Source organism: Leopardus geoffroyi, chromosome D4 (assembly GCF_018350155.1).
Source record: "Leopardus geoffroyi isolate Oge1 chromosome D4, O.geoffroyi_Oge1_pat1.0, whole genome shotgun sequence".
NCBI lineage: Eukaryota > Metazoa > Chordata > Mammalia > Carnivora > Felidae > Leopardus > Leopardus geoffroyi.
The window spans coordinates 83,204,951-83,229,568 of NC_059342.1; the positions used below are offsets into that span (position 1 = coordinate 83,204,951).

Below are 24,618 nucleotides of genomic sequence, written 5' to 3' on the forward strand. Positions count from 1 at the left end.
GGGTGCCTGGGTGGCTCAGTCAGGTAAGTGTTTGACTTCAGCTCAGGTCATGATCTCACAGTTCACAAGTTTGAGCTTCATGTCAGGTTCTGTGCTGATAGCTCAGAGACTGAAGCCTGTTTCAGATTCTGTGTCTCCCTCTCTCTAACCCTCCCCCACTCATGCCCTGTCCCTCTCTCTCTCTCAGAAATAAACATAAAAAAATTTTTTTTAAACATTAAAAAAGATTCTTTCCCTCTACCCGTCCCCTGCTCTCTCCAAAATTTAAAAAAACAAAAAACTTGAATATGTACCCCAGCAAATAAATTAAAAGAACACAGGGGCCAGGAAATAATGAAATAGGGACATTCCAGGATTACAACAAAATAGCTAGCTTTGCACAGATCACAACAGGAAGATGGGAAGAAACCAAGAAGGAAAAAAAAAGAGCCTTAATAAAACTGCAAGTATGATCTCAAGTTTGAAAAAATTAACGATGTGATAAAGCAAATAATGCAAGAAGAGAAAAAAGACTAGAAACTCAGGGAGAAGGGGAAGAAGAGACTTATGATTTTAAAAATCAAAATCCAGATATAGCTCGTTCTTTTCCAGTCTCAAGCACTTTCTGGACTGCGGGCAGCAATGCAGACACAGCCAAGTCCAAGAACCACACCACACATAATCAGCTGCAAAATGGGTCAGAAACGACATCAGGAAGCCCTAATCATAAAGATACACTTTGTCAAGTTCCTGAGAACCTCAAACTTTGTCAAAAAAACACACGAAGGATCTAATGAAGATGCAGAACAATAAAATAAAACTAAGACCATCAGGGCACCTGAGTGGCTCAGTCAGTTGAGCCTCCGACTTCAGCTCAGGTCATGATCTCACTGCTCATGGGTTCAAGCCCTACTTCAGGCTCTGTGCTAACAGCTCAGAGCCTGGAGCCTGCTGTGGATTCTGTCTCCCTCTCTCTGCCCCTCCCCCGCAGAGAGACACTCTCTCTCTCAAAAATAAATAAACATTAAAACAAAATTTAAAAAAAAAAAAAAAACTAAGACCATCAAGGCCTTTGTCAAGTTCAATGTTCTGAAAGGCATGGGCCCCAAGCTTAAGAAACAAGCTTATTACAACACTGCCAGGGTGCCAGCCTCTCTCTGCTGGACTGAGACTACCAACAAGGTCAAAATCAAAGCCAAGGCTCATGCTCCCAAAAGTGCCCCAGCCCCCACAAGGACGGCAAAGTAGAGGCTTCTGTCTGCCAACATGAGGATGGCAGTACTCACATGACACCTTGTGCTGCTCTCTATACAGGGAGGTGTCCCCCTGTGTTTTTTGTGCAAATAAATGCAACACTAATGTATGTATTAGCATATAGAGCATAATTTTGTATTCTAGATGGATTATATGGAAAAAAGTTTCTGTGACCCTGATGTGAAGCACATGCTCCCTCAAACGGGATGGTAATGCACCAAGAAGAAAGAAAAGGTTATTCCAGCACCCTACCCGGCCTATGTTGAATAGTATTTAAATACTCATAATAACATTTAATTTTTTTTAATGCTTTAAAATAATGTTTGTTTATTTTGAGAGAGAGAGAGAGACGGAGAGCAAGCAGGGGAGGGGCAGAGAGAAAGGGAGACAGAATCCCAAGCAGGCTCCACACCATCAGCACGGAGCCCAGTGCAAGGATCGAACCTATGAACCGTGAGATCGTGACCTGAGCCAAAATCAAGACTTTGGCACTTAACTGATTGGGCCATCCTGGTACCCCAATAACATTTAATTTTTAAGCTTAACCTAAGGATATATAATAAAAGACTTGGAGGGGTACCTGGGTAGCTCAGTTGGTTAAGCTCTGACTTCGGCTCAGGTCATGATCTCACGGTTCGTGGGTTCGAGCCCCATGTCAGGCTCTGTGCTGATGGCTCAGAGCCTGAAGCCTGCTTCAGATTCTGTGTCTCCCTTTCTCTCTGCTTCTCCCCCCCTCATGCTCTGTTTCTCTGTCCCAAAAATAAATAAAGATTTAAAAAAATAAAGAAAAAAAAATAAAAGACTTGGTTCTGGCCATGGATCAGAACTAAAATAACCACATAAAAGTATAGCTTAGAAGAAACTAGAAAAAAGGTATCCTTCCCTTAGAGAGTAAGGAATTAAGAGACATTATTGAAAGTTAATGGAATAAAAAGGATTAAGTAATTATGTCAAAATAAAACCATTCTAAGAATTCGAAATAATATAAATATATAAAACACTAGAAGAGGAAAAGATAATTACTATAAAGGTGCTCATCGTCTTTCACTTCAGGGAGTTAACAAATATTGCCCGCTTAAGATTCTCACTCTCTGTCCCTCTGTCCTTCTGCCTCTCTCTCCCATTCACACTCCCTCTCTAAAATAAAAAGGGAAAAAAAAAAAAAGGAAATGAGGATGACCTCTAGACACTGCTAGAAGGGACTTCTTTACAAGGTATAAAATGAAAAAAGAGAGAAAAGCACATTCAGAATGCTATCATTACCTGAGGGACTGGTGGGAGGTGTGAATACACATATGCATTTACCTTTTTTTTCTTAATGACAAATTAACATTTTTTTAAAAACTACCTACGAAGGAGGGAAGGAACACAGTGATGAGGGAGGGATAGAAGTTAAACATTTTTTTTTGTTTTTTGTTTTAAAGGCTACATTAAAACCTTGTTTATACTATGTTTATTTTTTTAATTTTTTTTTAACGTTTTATTTATTTTTGAGACAGAGAGAGACAGAGCATGAACGGGGGAGGGGCAGAGAGAGGGGGAGACACAGAATGGAAGCAGGCTCCAGGCTCTGAGCCATCAGCCCAGAGCCCAACGCGGGGCTCGAACTCACGGACCGCGAGATCGTGACCTGAGCTGAAGTCGGACGCTCAACCGACTGAGCCACCCAGGCGCCCCCATACTATGTTTATTTTTGAGAGAGAGAGACAGAGACAGAGACAGAGACAGATAGCATGTAGGGGGAGGGGCAGAGAGAAAGGGAGACCTGGAATCCACAGGCTCCAGGTTCTGAGCTGTCAGCACAGAACCCAACGCAAGGCTTGAAAGAATTGCCAAATTAAAAACAAAACCAACCAGTTTTCAGTAATCATATTGTTTATAGTAATGTTGGTGTTGCTGCTGAGTTATGTGGGTCTTGTGTGATAAAGCAAAGATACTTATGTTGGTGTCACTGGAAATCAGCACTTTTTGGTACGAATGACAGGAGATTCAGATACAAGAGTGATAAAGTTAAATAACAATGCTATAGACTTGAACTGGAAATCTCAATATGAAATTTACCTTTAACACACACACACACACACACACACAACTTCCTAGTGCTGATCCCTGGAAAAGCCTAGAATAAATGACTGACAACAGTAGTCATTCAAAACAAAAACAAAAACAAAAACAAGAGTCCTAAAACCCAAAGTGAAATCTCTAATACCATTTCGCACTAAAAGGAAACAAGACTCCTTAAAGAAACAGGAATACAGGTCTGGAGCAGGAACAATACAAGATAAGCCTAGAACACCTTGTCACACCAAAAAGCAAGGGAGATATTAAAAACTACTGGAAGGGTTGCCTGGGTAGCTCATCGGTTGAACTTCCGACTTTAGCTCAGGTCATGATCTCACGGTTCACGGGTTCAAGCCCTGAGTTGGGCTCTGTGCTAATGGTGCCAAGCCTGGAGCCTGCTTCAGATTCTGTGTCTCCCTCTCTTTCTGCCCCTCCCCTGACCACACTGCCTTTCTCAAAAATAAACATTAAAAAAAAAAAAAAAAACTACTGGGATCCTGTCAAAAGGATTCTGGAAGTTAACTTGAAGCAGTCACTAGACAAAGGACAAATTAAACATCATTGAGAACTACAGTAGATTCAAATATAATAAATAGGTTTAAATTCATGTGTTTAAAGTGACACGGGAAAAAAACAAAAACAAAAACAAAAAACAGTCCCCTCTGGAAAACACTAGCCAATTAACTCAGTTTGAAAAATGATTAAAGGAAACAAATATTTATCCTGCTTTTCCTAGATAAACTATACCTCAGGGTAACCAAATAGTGGATATGGTAAACTTTTTCTATATAGAAGTATTCTAGCTAATATGAAGCAATGATAGAAGCAAAATATCACCATTTAATAGCCCCTAATAAATTAATGGACCAAAAAGAGAGATAATCAGACATAATGTGCCTCCTGATGGAAGTACCTATCACATTTTAAGTATGCCTGCCAAGAAAATGAACTTGAATCTGATCAAGTAACTAAATCTAACTACCAATTTGTAGGAAATAAAGGGGACAGAACATATTAAACAGGATGCAGTGTAAACTACATAGCATAAATAACACACTTCAATAAATAAATTGCAAAAAAAAGATACACATCAACCAATTGAAAAGTATGATCTTACTTGATTTAAATAAATCAACCCTTAAAAAGAGATGTAACTAGAAAACTTTTTAGTGACTATAGATATTTGATGACACAAAGGAATTTTTTTTTAGGTGTGATGTCACCTTTTTAAAAATAATGTCTCTCTTTTAGAGACACATATGGAAATATTTAAGAATGAGACATGACAGTTGGGATTCGCTTCAAAATAATTCAGAACTGGAGGGCAGAAGGAGTTATGGGTAGTTACCTATAAATGGAACTAGATACGCCATAAATTAGTAAGTGTTGAAACAGTGATGGTCATTTGAGGCCTCATTATACTAGTCTCTCTACTTTTGTAGATGTTTAAAATTTCCCTAAAAAAAGTTTTACAAACAATCATTTTAAGCACCCAGGAAAAAGAAATCAGCAGTTAAAGAGTAGAAGTGAACAACCATAAAATACCTAGGAATAAACCTAACCAAACAGGTGAAAAATCTATACAATGAAAACTATACAAAGCTTATGAAAGAAATTGAAGACCACACACACACACACGGAAAAATATTCCATGCTCTTGGATTGGAAGAATATTAAAATATTGATACTACCCAAAGCAATCTATATATTCAATGCAATCCCTATCAAAATAACATCAGCATTCTTCACAAAGCTAGAACAATCCTAAAATTTAAAAAAAAAAATTTTTTTAACATTTATTTATTTTTGAGACAGAGAGAGACAGAGCATGAACGGGGGAGGGTCAGAGAGAGGGAGACACAGAATCTGAAACAGGCTCCAGGCTCTGAGCTGTCAGCACAGAGCCCGATGCGGGGCTCGAACCCACGGACCGCGAGATCATGACCTGAACCGAAGTCAGCCGCTTAACCGACTGAGCCACCCAGGCGCCCCAAACAATCCTAAAATTTATATGGAGCCAGAAAAGACCCCAAATAGCCAAAGCAATCCTGAAAAAGAAAATCAAAGCTGGAGGCATCACAATTCCAGACTTCAAGATGTATTACAAAGCTGTAATCATCAAGACAGTATGGTACTCGCACAAAAACACTCAGATCAACAGAATAGAGAACCCAGAAATGGACACAAATGTATAGCCAACTAATCTTTGACAAAGCAGGAAAAAATATCCGATGGAGCAAATACGGTCTCTTCAGCAAATGGTGTTGGGACAACTGAACAGCGACATGCAGGAGAATGAACCTGGACCACTTTCTTACACCATACACAAAAATAAACTCAAAATGGATGAAAGACCTAAACGTAAGACAGGAAGCTTTAAAATCCTAGAGGAGAAAGCAGGCAACAATCTCTTTGACCCTGGCTGCAGCAACTTCTTAGCAGGTCTCTGAAGGCAAGGGAAACAAAGGCAAAAATAACTACTGGGATCTCATCAAGATAAAAAGCTTCCACACGGTGAAGAAAACAATCAGCAAAACTAAAAGGCAACCTATGGAATGGGAGAAGATATTTGCAAATAACATATTGGATAAAGGGTTAGTAGTCAATCTATAAAGAACTTACCAAACTCAACACCCAAAAAACAAATAACCCAGTGAAGAAATGGGCGAGAGACATGAATAGACGCTTCTCCAAGGAAGACATCCAGATGGCCAATTGACACATGAAAAAATGCTCAACATCACTCATCACCCGGGAAATACAAATCAAAACCACAATGAGATACCACCTCACACCTGTCAAAATGGCAAACATTAACAACTCAGGCAACAACAGATGTGGACGATGTGGAGAAAGAGGATCTCTTTTGCACTGCTGGTGGGAAGGCAACCTGGTGCAGCCACTCTGGAAAACAGTATGAAGGTTCCTCAAAAAACTAAAAATAGAACTACTCTACAACCCAGCAATTGCACTACAAGGTATTTGTCCAAAGGATACAGCTGTGTTGTTTCAAAAGGGCACATGCACCCCAATGTTTATAGCAGTGCTATCAACAATAGCCAAAGTATGGAAAGAGCCCAAATGTCCATCGATAGATGAATGGATAAAGAATATATGGTACCTACGACCCAGCAATAGCACTACTAGGAATTTATCCAAGGGATCCAGGAGTGCTGATGCATAGGGGCACATGTACCCCAATGTTTATAGCAGCACTTTCAACAATAGCCAAATTATGGAAAGAGCCTAAATGCCCACCAACTGGTGAATGGATAAAGATGTGGTTTATATATACAATGGAATACTACTTGGCAATGAGAAAGGATGAAATCATGCCATTTGCAGCAATGTGAATGGAAGTGGAAGGTATTATGCTGAGTGAAATAAGTCAGAGGACAGATATGTTTTCACTTGTATGTGTATCTTGAGAAACTTAACAAAAGACCACAGGGGAAGAGAAGGGGGAAACACAGTTACAAACGGAGAGGGAGGGAGGCAAACCATAAGAGACTCATACAGAGAACAAACTGAGGGTGAATGGGGGAGAGGGGAAAATGGGTGATGGGCATTGAAGAGGGCACTTTGGGATGAGCACTGGGTGTTGTATGTAAACGATGAACCATGGGAATCTACCCCAAAAACCAAAAGCACACTTTACACACTGTTATGATAGACAATTTGACAATACATCATATTAAAAAAAAAAAAAAAAAAAGATGTGGTATATACACACAGTGGGGTATTACTTGGCAATCAAAAAGAATGAAATCTTGCCATTTGCAACAATCTGGATGGAACTAGTGTATTATCTAATTGAAATTAGTCAGAAAAAAATATGATTTCACTCATATGTGGAATTTAAGATACAAAACAGACAAAGCTAAGGGAAGCAAAAAAATAGAAAAACAGGGTGGGGGACAAAACATAAGAGACTCAAATATAGAGAACAAACAGGGTTGCTGGAGGGGTTGTGGTTGGGGGGATGGGCTAAATAGGTAAGAGGCATTAAGGAGGACACTTGTTGGGATAAGCACTAGGTGTCACATGTAGGGGATAAGTTACTGGATTCTACTCCTGAAATCATTATTGCAGTATATGCTAACTCGGATGTAAAGTAAAAAAAAAAAAAAATTTTTTAATTAAAAAAAAAAAGGCTAGACGTGAACAACAGCACCAGCTACACAAAGATAAATATAAGAAGGTATAAATCTTATGTAAAGGTGAATAAAATCTTCAAATAGTTTGTGAGAGAAGAGACATGATGTTAATCACTATTGTTCTAATTATTTGCATGCTTCTCTTATCTCTCTCAGTGGACTTCGAGCTTCTTTTCTCCCAACCAGCAAGAGGAACAGTGCCTTGCATAGGATCACAAACCTTCAAATAAGTTCAGTAAAATGTAAAACACACCATCCTATCATACTCACGGACAGCAAGCAAATACTTTCTCTCTGGCTTTTTAAAAAAAAAAAAAAAAAAGCCTATAAAAAAAGAACACTTGCTTTGACTCCAGGTGGTTCAGACAGGCGTGCTCGTCCTCTCCAAGCAGTAGTAGTGACAGCTGCCATTTACTCAACAATCCTTTCTCCACTGAAGGCGAGATGCAAGGTCGCTTCTAGCCCTCACAACAACCTTACAGGTGAATCTGTTAGCTTCGGGACTCAGATGGGGACTGCACGGGTCTCCAAGGCCCACATTCCCCAGCTCCTCTCACACCCTGGAGTACAAGAACTGTTTGCTCGGGGTCAAACAGCATCTTTCTCTACATTAGTTTCCTTCCTCCTATTTATTCATACAGCCTAAGCGAGATCAATGAAACATCCCTGAAACCTTTCCTGTGGCTCAAGTGAGTTCAAAAGTTTATTTCTTCTCTAACATCTAACATGGACAGATTTCCCTTCAGCAACTTGGCTCAGGCCACTTAAAGTCTTACTCATCAAATGAAGCACACACATTCACTACGAGGCCCTTAAAAGATTTCTTCCCTTCTCGCTGCAGACTAAAACGCCTTCTCCCAATTATAACTTTCCACTTTTCCTCAGAAAAGCAAACACGTTACATAACTGGTCCTCACCTTCCAAACACTCATTTCTAATGTAACTTTGCTAACCTCGGCAAATCGTCTTTGATTCTTCTCTCGCCCCTTACATGTAATTTGTCACCAAGTCCTGTCAATTCTACCCAAAATCTCTCTCAAATCTGTCCTTTTTCTTTTGACAACTAAAACTTCACATCAGGCCTTGATCTTCTACAGCATCTGTAACACAGTTCCATGAACCAGTGGTCTCCAATTTTTTTTTCCATGCACTCCTTCCCTATCAAAAAATTTAAGCATACATTTGATACAATGATTTATAAATTATAAGAATGTCTTACTATACTAATATATACACTTGAAAACACAAAAGAAAATTTTGAAGATTGATAAAAAACATATACATATAGAAGGGGTACCTGGGTGGCTCATTAGTTAAGCCCCCAACTCTTGATCTCAACTCAGGTCTTGATCTCAGAGTCATGAGTTTAAGCCCCACGTTGGGCTCCACACTGGGTGTGAAGCCTACTTTAAGAAAAATAAGAATAAAAACAAAGATAAGTTCTAACATATTCTTTTCACACCCCAGTGCATCATCTTGTACAAGCCTGAGATATCACTGTTCTAAACTACTGCTGCCACAGTAATCTTCCTAAAAACCCAAATCTGATCGTATCACATTCCCAACTCAATCTTTCAATGGCATCATGTCCCGGTGGCATAAGCTTACTTTTTCAATTTCACCCCTAACCTTTATGCACATATCCTATATTTCAGCTATACCTGTCTTTTACATAGTTCCTTCTGCCTACAAAGTCTTTATCTTTGACAACCACTGATTCATATATAGTAACATGTCTCTAAGAAAAAAAATACATTCTAAATACTGTAACCAATTTACAAATGAATTTTGGGAAGGTAACCTATCTTTTCTATAGGAAGTCAAATGTTTTGAACATACCTTTTGTTACTTCCTTTATTTGTCTCCTTTTCAAGTCCTAAATACTTGGAAAGAATGGGTATGGATTCCAATAAAAGTCAAGGAGACCAACTTTGTTTTTGTTTTCTTTGGTTTACTTTTCTTCCTTGTTTATCTTTCCATTTCCCAACAAAATCCTTTTAAGCAAAAGGATGTTGTAAATCCAGAGATTAGTTCCCTCTAGGGCCAGGAAAAAGGCTGAATCTTTGCAACCCACAACTAGAATTCCAGCTAGGAGCTTACACACAGATGTAACAGTCTGAAACATATTTTCCTAAAGCAACATTCCAGGTTTTACATTCCCTGTTTCAACTTTCCTAGCTGCTGTGCAAAACCCTTGAAGTTGACTGCAACGGGCTAAGACGAGAATGACAGAGTGGCACCCAATACACTGTTCAGAAAAGTCATGACAATTCAAGTGACTGATTCTGGGCACTGACAATGGGGAGCACGGTCTGCAACAAGACTCTCATTCCACCACCCTTCGTACCATCTTCCACGGGGACTGGCAGGGGAGCACTGTGGTGGCGAGAGGAAATAGAAGAGACAATAGTGGGAGAAGCCCTGGAGGAAGGCACATATCAACTTCTGCTCTCATCCCACACTAGGGAGACATGTCAGCCATGCTACACACAGGCCTCACAAAGAAGGAAGTCTGTAGTGTATTTTGGTAATGGGATCCTTTGAGGAGCAGTCTGAAAACAAGACTGGAGCCAAGCTATCCTAAGAAACCAAAGCTGCTTCTCTGTACCCGAAAACAATAAGAAGGGGTTCTCCCACTCCCAAGTCATAAAACTTCCACTGTTCTTCCTCTAGGAATGCCTCCTCCCTTCTCCAAATATCACCTTTCTACGAGAAGGCCAACATGGCGGAGAAGTAGGGGGATTCGTACTTCCCGCGTCTCCCAAACAAACAAGGGCTGAAGCCAAAGGACTTTGAACCCCAAGAGTCTGGGAGGAAAAGAGACAAACATCACCTTTCTTTCAGTTCAAGTTCCAACCTCTGCTGAGAAACCTATCTCTTTCTACGCTGATCTTTTGTTTTCCACGCAACTCATCTGGGCCAAATCAAAACCACAAGGAGATAACCACTTTACACAAAGTGGTACAATTGCTTCGGAAAACAGTTTAATGGTTTCTTAAACAGAGTTACCATATGATCCAGCAATTCCACTCCTAGGTATATACCCAAGAGAAAGGAAAACATATGCCCACACAAAATGTTCACAGCAACATTATTCATAACAGTGGAAAGTGGAAACAACCCAAATACCTAACAACTGATGAGAGGATGAAAATGTGGTTTCTCAATACAATGAAATATTATTCAGCAATTATTGTATGATTCCACTTACATGAAATGCCCAGTATAAATCTACAGCAACTATAAGTAGATCAGTGATTGCTCAGGGCTGAGAGGGTTTGGGGGGAATGAGAAACAAATGCTAATGGGCATGAGGTTTCCTTCTGGGGTGGATGAAAATGTTAAGTTGGATAGTAGTTATTGACCACACTTTTGTAAGCAAGCTAAAAATCATTTAATTATACGTTAAAAAAAACAAATGTTATAGAGTGAATTACATCTCAAGTTGTTTTCTGACTGCCATGGCCTACAAGGCCCTACTCAGGCCCCAGTCTTGATCTCAGACCTTACAACAAGGCTCTGTCCCATCAGTCACTACCCACACCTGTGGACTTCTAGCAGATCCTGAAACGGGTCTAGGATTGTCTTGCCTCGAGGACTTTGTATATGCTCAACTCTGTCCGGAATGGAAAGTCTTGCCCAGTCTCTTTACAGGACTAATGATTTCTCATCCTTGAAGTCTCAGCTCAAATGTCAGCTCTACAGTAAACCTTCCCTCACTGCTTTAAAACAGGACAGCCACCCTGCATTGTCACTCAGCATCTTGTTTCCTTTCTAGCACATCCACATAGCTTTATGGGAATTGATCTGTGATTTTTCATCGTTGGGTCCACCAGACTATAAGCTCCATGAGAGTAGGAATGAATATGCATTATTCAGCACCGTAATTCTCAGTGTCGAACACAATTCCTGGCATGTGCCTAAAAATGGTAATTAACGTTTTTATTTTCTTAGTATGCCACATCTTCACACATACTGCTCCCTCGGTGGGGACTACTGCCACCACTTGTCCTTTTCACACCCTTATCACCTCTCTTGTCTCAGCTGAAACAGCTCTATGAAGCCACCTTGGCAGACAGCCTCTCCATCCCTTCACCTACTCAACACAAGCTGCATCTCTACCATAGCACTGCTCCTACTGTATCATACTCGCGTTTTTTGGTGGGGAGGGGCCCCAGAGGGAGTTTGTTTTATTTTGCATTTCTGTCTCACTACTATTTTGGAAAACCTTAACGTGAAGGAAAACCTTTATTTTTTATTTTATTTTTTTTTTTTTTTAAGAAAAACCTTTATTTGTGTGTCCCGGGCACTCAGCCCACTACCAGGCACATGATATAGTACTATGAATTACGACAATACTAACATAATAATCACCAACATTTTGTGGGTGAATGTTCAATATGTGCTTCACACTTAGTTCCACGGTGAGTGAATAAACGGATACGCTTCTGGGTCACCAACCTCAAAGAGGTCACAGTCTGACAGGGACAGAAGACAGGTACACAGGCTAATGCAAAATAAATACCACCACAAGGCCAAATGAGCTGCTCTGCCCTGTCCCTATGCCTTCAAATCTTCGAGTATGCTCTTCTCTGCATCCATAAATGTCAGGTTTCCTCAAACTCACTTAGGATACTTCCTTCGATTACTTACAATCCACTTCCTGCCCTCGGTGCCTGGAAACAATTTCTAAGATGTCACCACAAGCAATATTAAACTGCCACACAGTTTCCTGCTATATGTCTGCATTATCAGTTAAATTGCTTCACATTAACCACATTCTAGTCCACCGGGATCACTCAAACACTAAATAAGATTTAAACATACCTGTCGAAGACTGCCAGTTACCCCTGCTCCTTTCATCCCTCTAGATAAAGGTCTGCTTTCCAGGGTGCTACCTGCATACTGGTGACATTTTCCTTCCCTGGTCAAGTAAATGTTTGGTCTGAAGCCAGACGATATTCCTTTACTTAAGTGAACATGAACTAAAAAACACTCTTCAGAAAAAAAATAAGTAATTCTCTGCATAGACCAGGGCAACTTGACTTAAAAACATAAAAACTCTTGTCCTCAAGAGTTTAGGTAGCAAACTATTCTTTTAACTCTATGTGTACTCAACCCAGAGCCTTAGTTAGGATCTTAATTCAGATCCTAGCAGACTTCTTAAATCATTCCATAAATTCTTCCTAAACAACCTTATATGGCAGGTACTGGGTCTGACACAGAGAACTCAAAGACAAAGAGAGTCCCCGCTCTCAAGTATGCCTGGCTTAATGTGGAAGACGGTCAAGGAACTAACTATAGTGCTGTGATGGCGATAAACACAAGGGGCACGTGGCCTCGGCTGGGCTAGGGGTGCACAGATAAAGGACACCTGTCCTAGGCTGAAGAGAGGACACACAGCTGAGGGGCACCCAGCCTAGGCTGGGGAGGGGGATGCAGAGATGAGGGCGGCTGGCCTAGGCTGGGGAGGAGACTCAGGGTGCGGAACCAGCATCAGGGCAGGCTTCCTGGGGATGGCATCTAATCTTAGGCAATAAATTCCCATTCTCTCATTTGAAAAACGTGGTTAGTAGTACCTACATCATTGGACAGTTGTGGGATCTGATAAAATGGTTCGCACAAGGCAATACCACCACGCCTGACACAGAGATTGTGCTCAACCAGCCTTAGCCTCAAAGTCTGATCAAGCACTAAATCTCAGCACCTGTGCCTGGCAACTCACCTGCTTTACTGATACAAGAGACACCAGCTGCACAATTACACACATTGTTTTTAATCAACTTTTATTTTTTAATGATGAGAGTGTTAAGTCCTGCTCTTCACATTAACAGTCTAATTCCTTGATCATCAAAACTTTCTTCCATTTCTCATAGCATGCCATTCCCTGACATTCCTGGCATAAAACAGACTGGTTTTCTTAGGGTTTTTTTGATAGAGAAGATATAAAAGAAAACTAACAGTTACTGAATTTTTAATCCGGGCCCAGCAATCACGTGGACACTGCATTTATTTGTTCATTATGACTCTGCGGCATTATAGTCTCCCCCATTTTACCCTCAGGGAAACTGAGGGTGAAAGATGTAGTTTGTGCCAAGTTTCACAGTCAGTAGACAAAAGAGCTGGAATTTGAACCCAGATCTGATTCCACATCGTCAGCCTGACTGGGCCACACGGCAGCAAAAAGTGGGAAGCCTGGCAGCCACAATGCTCTCCTGCCCAGAGGGGCCCCACAGTGCTTTCTGTTCCACACTCCCCCTACAAGTCCGCCCCCCCCCCCCCAACTGTCCCTACACAACAGAGCCTGTACACTTAGATTTCAACTCAGGCAGCTCAACACCTTGAGCGAAGTCTGTTCTTTCCGGTCAGGGTGCGACAGGCAGTAGTGGCCAAAGCTCTGTTTCCTCCAAAGACTAGGGCAGCATCGAAGGAGATGGTCCCAAGCCACCTGTCCATCCCCATTCCCAGCTGCACACAGACGCTGCTGAGTCAGAAGTCACCGTAAATTACTATTTTTCAGAGCTCCTCTTCCAGACTCACCACAGGTAAAGCAAACATATTTCCCCAAGCCTAAGTTTTTTTTATCCCAGAGCAGTCTAGTTTCAAGACCAAGAAGGTTATTCTTTATGCTAATTTCACACCTTAGTAAGTTCCCTTGCCCAAGTGCTCAGAACATTTATGGGTTCCACAAAACGCGCCTGAGATGCACGTTAACCTGCAACCTTCAAGATCAAGAGAGAGACCTGATGCCCTGTCATCTGACCTTCCACTTGTTGGATTTTCACGCTAGTTCTGACACTGACCACCTCAGGTCGGCCAAGTTTCTGAACGTCTCTGTAACAAGGGTAAGCATCCATCCTCACAAGCATACTCTGGGACCGTAAGGTGGCTTTTTGGGAAGTGTTTCTAAGTGCTATCGAAATCCAAGTTCACAACTCTTACTTGGAAGCAGGAGCTGAACTTGGAGTACCTCCTTAATCCCGAGGCTTCACACACCACGTCTTTTTACCTCCCAAACCCCTTAAGCTCTTGTTTGGAGCACACTTGTAACTTTCTCCCCTCCTTTCCACAAAGTCAAGAATGAACAGTGGGCTCCCGCACCTCTTCCGTTTTCATTATCATAAGCAAACTTTCGCAGCTTCACTTAGCACATGTCTCAGGGCTGCGGCAGCACAGGAGACATTTAGTGAATGGGAAGCCTAAGTCAATCAGGGGACTACAAGGATGGGCAAGGGTCACGCTGCAAGGACACGGACTGCACCTGAGAGGCAGCATTTGAATAAGTAGGAGAGTTCATCCTCAAGGCCCTTCCCCTTTCAAACTTCCCAAGCAACATTCTCAAAGCGCTGAAATAAACACATTCCGCAGACTTTCTTGTAAGCAGGTTTCAAGTGTCCTATGAAAGCCGTTTAGGGAAAAGCCTATGCTGTCCACTTTAAGTGCCCTTAAACAATTCTATTACTCATAGAGAAAACTGAACATTTGTTAGTGATTAGAGATAAGGCATCTCATGCTCTGGAGCTGAGGAAGGGAGAGGCCGAAAAAGGACCCGGCTGGGAGGGGAGATAGAGCCCAAAGCAACACACCCAAATTGGACGGCATAAAAGTTTGCACTTTCCAAAGTCAACTTCTAGGTCTAGAAGCAAAGGCAACAATGTTTCCACGGGTTCTGAAGTTCCATGTATCAACAACATCCCCGGAAAACGAATCCCCCACTGAGGATTCCAGGTGAATGAATGAATGAGTGAAGGAATTTGCCAGATTGGATTACAAAGCCTTTCCAACCACCATCAGGATCAGGTGCTCAATTACGACACAGAGGCATCTTCATAGCCTTTGGCCCTTGCTGTGTGGAGACTTTCACAGATAACAGGGCTTTTAAAGGAGGAAAGAGAAAAGGGCCCTCCTCCCTCAGGCCACCCAGACCTGAAATCCACGAGTGGCCCCTCCGAGAACCGCAGGCCCTAAGCAGACCTCTCAGGACCTGCCCAACTCTCAGGGGAGCCCCAAACACGCCCATTTGGGGAGTTGCTTCCGGAGGTTTCTCGCCCTCCCTCCCCCCCCCCAACAGTTGTAGGAGCATTTTCAGAGATTCTGTTACCCCAGGAAAGGGGCCACCTCGTAATCTCTGCGGCTCCCGCCCTCAGGTGAACAGGGGACACCTGACCACCAGAGCCCTTCCACCACCACCACCACCACCCCCCCCCCCGCGTACCCCGCCCTCGCGCCTCCCTGGATCGTCATGGCAACCGTCCCCCTCCCCGCGTGACGCCGGCACGCGGGGCGCCCCTCAGGCCCCGGCAACAAGTCCCCCGCGCCGCCCGCGGCCTGCAGCCCTCGCCCGGCCTCGCCGCCCCGCGCCCGGCCCGGCTCCGCCCGGCCGCACTCACTTGATCCTGGAGCCCATGGTCCCCGGGCCTCCTCATGGGCCCGCGGGCCCCGCTCGGCGCTGCGCTGCCCGCCCGCCCGCGGCCGACCGGCCTCCCTCCGGCGCTCTCCCCGCCCCTTCCTCCCTTCCCTCAGGCTGGGCCCGCCCGCTCGCAGCTCGCTCCCTCGTCGCCGCCGCCGCCTCCCGGGGTTAATGTACTCGCTCCAGCCCGGCGAACGCCATGGTCGCCGGCGCGCGTACCCGGCGCGCACCGCCCCCTCCGCCTCTCACACAGCCGCCTCCTCCTGTCCGCGCCGCCGCCGCCGCCGCCACCCGCGGGGGCTGCCGGGAAGTGTAGTCCGCTGCCGGGAGGCGGGGCCGCCTGAGGGCGGTGGGGGGCGGGAAGGGCGTGTCTGTCCGCCGGCCTCAGCGGAGCTGGGGGCGCGGTGTTCCCGAGGGCCTCCCCCACTCCGACTGCGCTCCGGTGGAGACCTTACAGTCCCCTGAAGAGAGACCCTCGTCCCTTAGGGACTCCCGAGCTCACCTGAAGAAGCCTTCACCCATTCCTCCCCTTGGAGTCCTCCCGCTCAGTAGCTTTGGCGTTGAGATCATGTCTCCCAATCAGGCTTCCGTGAAAGCACAAGTTTTCCCTTTTTTAAATGCCATACCTTCCAGTAAGTTCCTTAAGGGAACCGCAGACCCTCTCCTCTAGCACACTATCCACTTCCCCAGCATGGTGCTTGATGGAAGCCCCTTCCTCTCCCCTTAGATCTGTAAGGAGACCTCACAAACCCGCAGGAACGCCACCTGGGGGCTTTGTACTACCCGTTTAGTGGCTCCGCTCCGCCCTACCCTTGAGGACCTCTGCCTCCCTTTATAAGCCATTTGGGAGGTTCCCATGCAGGAAGGTCATGTCACTGTAACGGCCCCTGACAAAGAGTAACAACGCCAATGAACGTATTTGAGTCGAGCACCAACATGCTGCCTGCCTCCTTTCCCCCTTGGGGCTACTTTCATGAACACCTCAGTATCCTTCCCTCTAAGCCTGGAGGAATCACAAAGGGAGTAATAAAGACAGCTACCAATAGCTACTGTTGGCTGAGTGGGTGAGTGAGTGTTCTCACTGAACCGGGCACTATATTTCCCCTACATGGTTAGCATCTCACGATAATCTAGTGAGTTTACAGCAACCCCCCCCCCCCCACCTCCATCTCTCAAAGAGGAAAGGTTACATAACTAGCAACTGGTGGACCGGAGATTAGCATCCAGGCTGAATAATTCCAAACACATGTGACACAGTTATGCTTTAGGATGGCACCTTTGGCCACAAGTCAGAAAACATGCCAGGTTCATGGTTCACTTTTGAAATTAGTCTTTTCTTTCTTCTCCTTCTTCCTCCACTTCTTTTTCTTTTACAGTCTTCTGTCCTAAGATGCCATTCATTCTTTCTGCCGTTTTGGCTCTTGTAAATTCGTGAAGTGTCCCCCCCCACCCCTCAATCACTACAGTAACTGGCCCTAGGTCCCAGCCAGGCAGGGAGCAAAGAAAGCAAGAAGAACTGCTTCTTTTGGAGTTATATTCAGTATAAAGGTAATCTCTCTCTTTGACCTATGCCTTGAGATTGTTAAAAGAATAAACTTTTTTGAATTAAAGCAAAAAAGAAAAAAGAAAGAAATTGAAAATCCAAACCGCCATTTTGAATTCCAAGTCTTCTGCACCCAGACACCAACGCCGACTTATAAACACCCCCAGGAGCAAAACTCTGCTAGACGGGCAGGGCCTCTGTGGTGTTTATTCACCTTGTTTCTTATGGACCCTCTCCAAAGAACAGTTGTTATCAAGATCTTCCCTGGAATGAGCAGCCAGTTCAAAAGCTCTGAGCAGGAGACTATAAATAAAACAAAGTTATTTGGTGGAGGGCAAAGCTGGCTGCCTTTCAAAGGAGGTTGTAGCCATCCTGGCCACAAAAATGTCTGGGTGCCTGCTGGGTGGTGTGTGTGTGTGTATGTGTGTTGGAGGGGAAGACTGGAAGTGGGCTTGAGGGGTTATGTATCTGTCCAGGTGGCCTCTGAGACTACAGGGTGGTCTGGGGAGAGAGCATTGAACTGCGAGTTAGGAGTTTGGCTTCTAATGCTAACTGCACCACTGTCTAGCAGAGCAATTTAAAGCAAATGATCAGAAAATTGCCTGCTTCAGTTTCCTCCTCGGTAAAATGGCTATAGAGGATGAGGAGGAGCTCACATCATAAGAGAGAGTATAATGTAGGAGTTAAGAGCCCAAGATCTGGAGCCAGGCTACCTGGGTTCAGATCGCAGCTCTACCTCTCACTAAATGTGTACCCTTGAGAAGGTATTCACTCTCTCTGTGCCTCAGTTTCTCTGCCTGTAAAATGGAAATGATGGTCATAGACCTTGCTGAGTTGACCTGAGATTTAAATGAATACATGACATCTATAAAGTATTTAAACAGGGAATAGCTTATGAAAAGCACACAAAAGTTATCAGCAACTATTATATGCACAACTCGGCCCAGTTTTGCTTTCATGATTAACAGTAATAATCTTCATAATAAATAGTCCTGTACTTGGATTCGGGAGACCTGAGTTTCCAACCCAGAATGCAATTGTTTATATTCTGAAGCACAATTTAGTTCAACTGTAAATGATGGAAGACTCAAATAACAGTGACAGAAAAAAAAAAAAAAGAAAAGAAAAGAAATTTCTCTTTCACCTAAGGTCTGGAGCTGCACATTCCAGAGCTGGCATGGCAGTTCTACAAAGCATACTCTAGGATTTGAAGGCACAGAAACAGGACAGGGCAGCTGATTTGATGCTGTGGTAGTGTTTACTCTGCATTAGCCTTCTTTGGGTGACCCGGAAATCTATCATATTGCTCCCCTGTTCTCCCAATCTTCTACCTCCTGGTCCAGGAAAGCTGCTTGAACTCTGGCCATCTAATCCGCAACCCAGCCAGCAGGAAGAAAGGAGGTCATGCCCATCCCAACCCATCTTTAAGTACACTTCCCTGTAGTTCCTCCCACCACTTCCATGTACGTTCTATTGGCCGGAACTTAATACAACCACATCTCGTTAAGAAATATAGCCCTTTTTTTTATGGGGCGCCTGGGTGGCACAGTCGGTTGAGCGTCCGACTTCAGCCAGGTCACGATCTCGCGGTCCGTGAGTGTGAGCCCCGCGTCAGGCTCTGGGCTGATGGCTCAGAGCCTGGAGCCTGTTTCCGATTCTGTGTCTCCCTCTCTCTCTGCCCCTCCCCCGTTCATGCTCTGTCTCTCTCTGTCCCAAAAAAAATAAATAAACGTTGAAAAAAAAAAAAAGAAATATAGCCCTTTTTTTCAGACAATGATGTGCATAGCTGAAGGGGGTCATTTCCAGGGAAGAAAGGGAGAACAGACAGTGCAAGACAGACAACCAGCAGTCTCAGCCAAGCTGGGTGTGGCTATATGACCTTGGGCAAGTCACGGTGTTTCTCTGGGCCTTAGTTTCCCTATATCCGAAGTAGGAGAAATAGGCCAGACGACTGCTCTTCAAAGTCCTTACCAGTTCTAAAAGTCTATAATTCATTGGCTTATTGTTTTATAAACCTAGGTAAATCTGATGCTATTCAAATAAAAGGAGGCCTCTCTGCCAAGTACATGGCATAATCAATTGTTGGAATTGAAACCTTCCGGTGATGAGGAAGGGCTTGGGAACTTTGCCTTCTGGACTGCTGTCAAAATAGGCTAAGCGTACCTGGCAGATAAATAGTCCAACGGTGTGTGTGATACCACCCGCACAGACACTTTGATGCTCCTGTTTCCAAGCTTGCCCCCACTCTCTGTACCTGTTTGGGTTTTGCTGCTTAGGATTTTGAGATCTGTATCTACTTAGGGAAGGACCTGCAACCCCAAAGATTTCTAATACCTCATCAACAATACAGTATGAAACACCGGGACCAATGGGTCGGTGACATGTTGTTCCTAGCACACTTAGTTGTGATTATATATTTTTTTTAAAATGGAGATAGAATTCCCATGCTATAAAATTCACCATTTTAGGAGCGCCTGGGTGGCTCAGTCAGTTAAGCATCCAACTTTAGCTCAGGTCATGATCTCATGGTTCGTGGGTTTGAGCCCCGCATCGGGCTCTGTGCTGACAGCCCAACGCCTGGAACCTGCTTTGGATTCTGTGTCTCCTGTCTTTGCCCCTCCCCTGCTCGTGCTCTCTCTCTCTCTCTCTCTCTCAAAAATAAACATTAAAATTTTTTTTAATTCACCATTTTAATGTGTATAAGTCAATGGTTGTTAGTATAATCACAAAGTTGGACAGCTATCACCACCTTAACTTTGTAACACTTCATCACGCCCCAGAAAAGTCTGTACCCATCAGCACACACTCACTTTTCCTGCCCTCCCTCCAGCCCCTGGCCTTGAATCTACTTTCTGTCTTTATGGATTTGTCTATTCAGGATATTTCATACAAGAGGAATCATATAATAATGTAGCCATTCTGTCTGGCTTCTTTTACTTACCATAATGTTTTCTTAAATTTTTTTTTTCAACGTTTATTTATTTTTGGGACAGAGAGAGACAGAGCATGAACGGGGGAGGGGCAGAGAGAGAGGGAGACACAGAATCGGAAACAGGCTCCAGGCTCCGAGCCATCAGCCCAGAGCCCGACGCAGGGCTCGAACTCACGGACCGCGAGATCGTGACCTGGCTGAAGTCGGACGCTTAACCGACTGCGCCACCCAGGCGCCCCAATGTTTTCAAAGTTTATGCATCTTGTACTACCTCTCAATACATCATTCTTTTTTATTGTCGTATAATATTCTATTGTGTGACTAGACCACATTTTGTTATTGATGGACATTTAGGTTGTTTCCACTTTTTGGTTATTATAAATAGTGCTGCTATGAACGTTCACATATAAGCTTTTGTGCAGACATATGTTGATAATTCTCTTGGGTGTTGTGGTTATATTCTTTGGAGAGAATCCACAGCTCATTAATAGGGGCTACTGCTCCCTTCACCCAAAAAAGAAGACATTATATAATGAAGTAAGTTTGGGATATACAGAACCGTATCAAGTTAGTTTTTTTTCCCTGAACATCTCATGGACGTTCATGTGGCAAAGTGTATTGGGGATCTCCTAAGAGGGGAGCACAGGCACTCCCAGTAGTTAAGAGAATGGACACCGGAATCAAGGAGACCCAGCTTGCTAGTTGAGTGAATTTAGAGAAAGTTACTTAAACTCTTTGAGCCTTAATTTGCTCGTTTTTTATAAGGGGATGATAATACCCACCTCATGAAGATGAAATGAAATAAATAATGTAGGATTCCTACTGTATATATATTTGGCATTCGATAAATGGAAATATTATTGTCGTAAATGCCAGATTGATAAAGACAGAAACCACATCAGGCTCATTCATACCTAGACCTCAATATATAGTACAGAGCCTGGCATGCATGCAGTGACCAACAAATATTTACTGAATAAATAAATGACCTCAAAACCTTCATTTTGAGGCTCATCTCCTAGAAATAATAAGCCACAGAATAAGATTTGGGAAATGCTTTCTTTCTTAAATTTGAACTTAGTGTATTAAATTAATATATTTCTTTACTTTCTATTTTTTTAAGTTTATTTATTTACTTTGGCGGGGGGAGGAGCAGAGAGAGAGGTAGAGAGAGAATCCCAAGCAGGCTCCATGCTGTCAGCACAGAGCTCAATGCGAGGCTCAAACCCACAAACCATGAGATCATGACCTGAGCTGAAATCAAGTGTCGGATGCTCAACTGAGCCACCCAGGCACCCCTTATCTTTTCTTTTTAAAACTGTGATAAAATATACATAACATGTTGGGATGCCTGGGTGGCTCGGTCGGTTAAGCGTCTGACTTCGGCTCAGGTCATGATCTCACAGTCCGTGAGTTCGAGCCCCGTGTCGGGCTCTGTGCTGACTGCTCAGAGCCTGGAGCCTGTTTCAGATTCTCTGTCTCCCTCTCTCTCTGCCCCTCCCCTGTTCATGCTCTCTCTCTGTCTCAAAAATAAATAAACGTTAAAAATTTTAAAATATATATATACATAACATGAAATTTACCACTTTCACCATGTTTAAGTATACAATTTAGTGGCATTAAAGATATTCAGAATGTTTTCCTACCATCACCACCATCCATCTCCAGAACTTTTTTAAAACCTCCCCAAACCGAAACTCTGTACCCGTTAAGCAATAACTCCCCATTCCTCCCTCTTCCAGCCCCTGGCAACACCATTCTACTTTCTGTCTCTATGAATTTGACTACTTTAGGAACCTCACGTAAGTGGAATCATACAGTATTTATCCTCCTGTGGCTGGTTTATTTCATTTAGCATAATGTCCTCAAGGTTCATCCATGTTGAAGCATATGTCAGAATTCTCTTCCTTTCCATTTCATGTGTATACCACATTTTGTTTATCTATTCATCCGTCAATGGACACTTGGGTTTGCTTCCACCTTTTCAGCCACTGTTTTTTATTGCTGCTATAAACATAGGTATCTGAATATTGTGAATCCCTGCTTTCGGTTCTTTTGGGTACATATGCAGAAGTGGAGTTGCCAGATCATATGGTAATTCTATTTTCAACTTTTTGAGGAACCCCCATACTGTTTTCCACAGGGCCTGCACCATTGTACATTCCCACCAGCAGGGCACACGAGTTCCAATTTCTCCACATCCTCACCACCACTTGCTGTTTTCGGTTTTTTCATGGTAGCCATCCTAATGGGTGGGAGGTGGTATCTCACTGTGGTTTTGATTTGCATTTTCTTAAAGATAGCAATGCTAAACATCTTTTTACATACTTGCTGGCTGTTTGCATATCTTCTTTGGAGAAATGTTGATTCCAGTTCTTTGTTCATTTTTAGAAAAAAAAATTTTTTTTAACATTTATTTGTTTTTGAGAGACAGAGCACTAGTGGGGGAGGGGCAGAGGGAGGAGGGGACACAGAATCCAAAGCAGGTTCCAGGCTCTGAGCTGTCAGCACAGAGCCTGACGCGGGGCTCGAACTCACAGACCAGGAGATCATGACCTGAGCCCAAGTTGGCCGCCCAACCGACCAAGCCGCCCAGGCGCCCTGTTCATTTTTTTAAATGGGTTGTTTTTTGTTGTTGTCATTGAGTTACAGGAGTTATTTATATATTGTGGATTTTTTTTTAATTTTTTTAACGCTTATTTATTTTTGAGACAGAGAGAGACAGAGCATGAATGGGGGAGGGGCAGAGAGAGAGGGAGACACAGAATCGGAAGCAGGATCCAGGCTCCGAGCCATCGGCCCAGAGCCCACGTGGGGCTTGAACTCAAGGACCGCGAGATCGTGACCTGAGTCGAAGTTGGACGCTTAACCGACTGAGCCACCCAGGCGCCCCATATATTGTGGATTTTTAACCTCTTGACAGATATATGATTTGCAAATATATTCTACCATTCTGTGGGTTGCCTTTTCACTCTGGTGATAGAGTCCTTTGATGCAGATAAGTTTTAAAGTTTGATGTAATCTAATTTATCTATTTTTCCTTTTGTTACATGTATCTCTGGTGTCATGTCCAAGAAATTATTGCCAAAGCCAATGTCATAAAGTTTTCTCCTATGCTTCTTTTCTATGAGTTTTATACTTTCAGCTCTTACATCCAGGTCTTTAATGCATTTAGAGCTAATGTTTGTATGTAGTGTAAAGGTCTTTACCTTCTTTTGAGGGCGAACAGGGATTGAACCCTCCCTCTCATGTGATTAGTAACCCCAGCGAGAAAGCTCACCTGCTCTCTGAGTACAAGGTTCATTCTTTTTCTAGTGTTTAATAATATCACCTTATAAATACTTAATGGTTTCGATTTTTCTAACTGCTCAATAATTGGGAAGAACTGTTATCCTTGCTTGCTGATACACAGCTGGCTTAAGCGACTTCCCTGAAATCAAACAGCTAGAAAAGAGAAGCCAGGACTCAACTCAACTTCCCCAGCTCCCACTTGTGGGTTTATTTGTTAGTTCCCTAGGATACAGTGTTTTATCTCCCTCTGGTTTTCCTTCGTTGATTTATTCATTAATTCATCAAATATTATTTTTCTTAGTGATATTAATCATCTTAAATTATTAAAAAAAATTTAAAAAGAATAAATAGCACATACAATCCCTTTGCAGTCCTTTCCTGGCTCTACATGAATTTGAAATTATGTACTTAAGTCTTTTCTGGTTGAAGCTAAGAAGCATGGACTCTGGAGCCAGACTGCCTGGCTATGTGTGTGAACTCGGGCAAATTACTAACCTCTCTCAGACTCAGTTTCCTCATCTGTAAAGTGGGGATAATAGTACCTTCCTCATGGGGTCGTTGTGAGAATTAAATGTGTGAATATATATGAACCACATAGATCAGCCTTGAATTTAGTAATGGCTCAATGCGTGCTGTTATATAGTGTCTTCTTAACAACAAACACTAAAAGACAAATTTTAAGAAAGGCCAATGAGAATTGATGATTTAAGGCTTTGCTTCCCATAATGAGCTCTGTGCATCAGCACCACTGGTGGAGCTTGTTTGTAATGTGGAGTCCGGAGTTCTGGTCCAGGAAACTCTGATTCAGAAGCAAGATCAGAGCCTCTGTGTTTTAACAAGTTCCACAAGTAATGCAGATCCACAACCAGGTAGGGAATCACTGATTTAAGCCTTACCCAGATGCCAATAAGAATTGAATTCCCATTAGTACCTACAGAGCTCAGCAAGACACCTGCTCCTCTCCCAAGATTCACCAGCCTCCAGCTCTAGA

At 43.2% G+C, this 24,618-nt stretch overlaps 1 protein-coding gene across 13 annotated transcripts in view; it reads right to left on the minus strand.

Moving 5' to 3' along the window:
- DENND1A (DENN domain containing 1A) overlaps positions 1 to 16,127 on the minus strand; it is a 512,085-nt gene extending 495,958 nt beyond the window's left edge. For 8 of the 13 annotated variants that reach the window (XM_045470416.1, XM_045470409.1, XM_045470415.1 and 5 more), the window contains exon 1: positions 15,842 to 16,071. In XM_045470416.1, the coding sequence (XP_045326372.1) occupies positions 15,842 to 15,858 (17 nt within the window). In that variant the 5' untranslated portion in view covers positions 15,859 to 16,071. Of the gene's footprint in view, positions 1 to 15,841 lie in introns of all 13 variants that reach the window. The other 5 variants (XM_045470412.1, XM_045470408.1, XM_045470411.1 and 2 more) reach the window with 5 other exon arrangements.
- Positions 16,128 to 24,618: the final 8,491 nt, after the last annotated feature.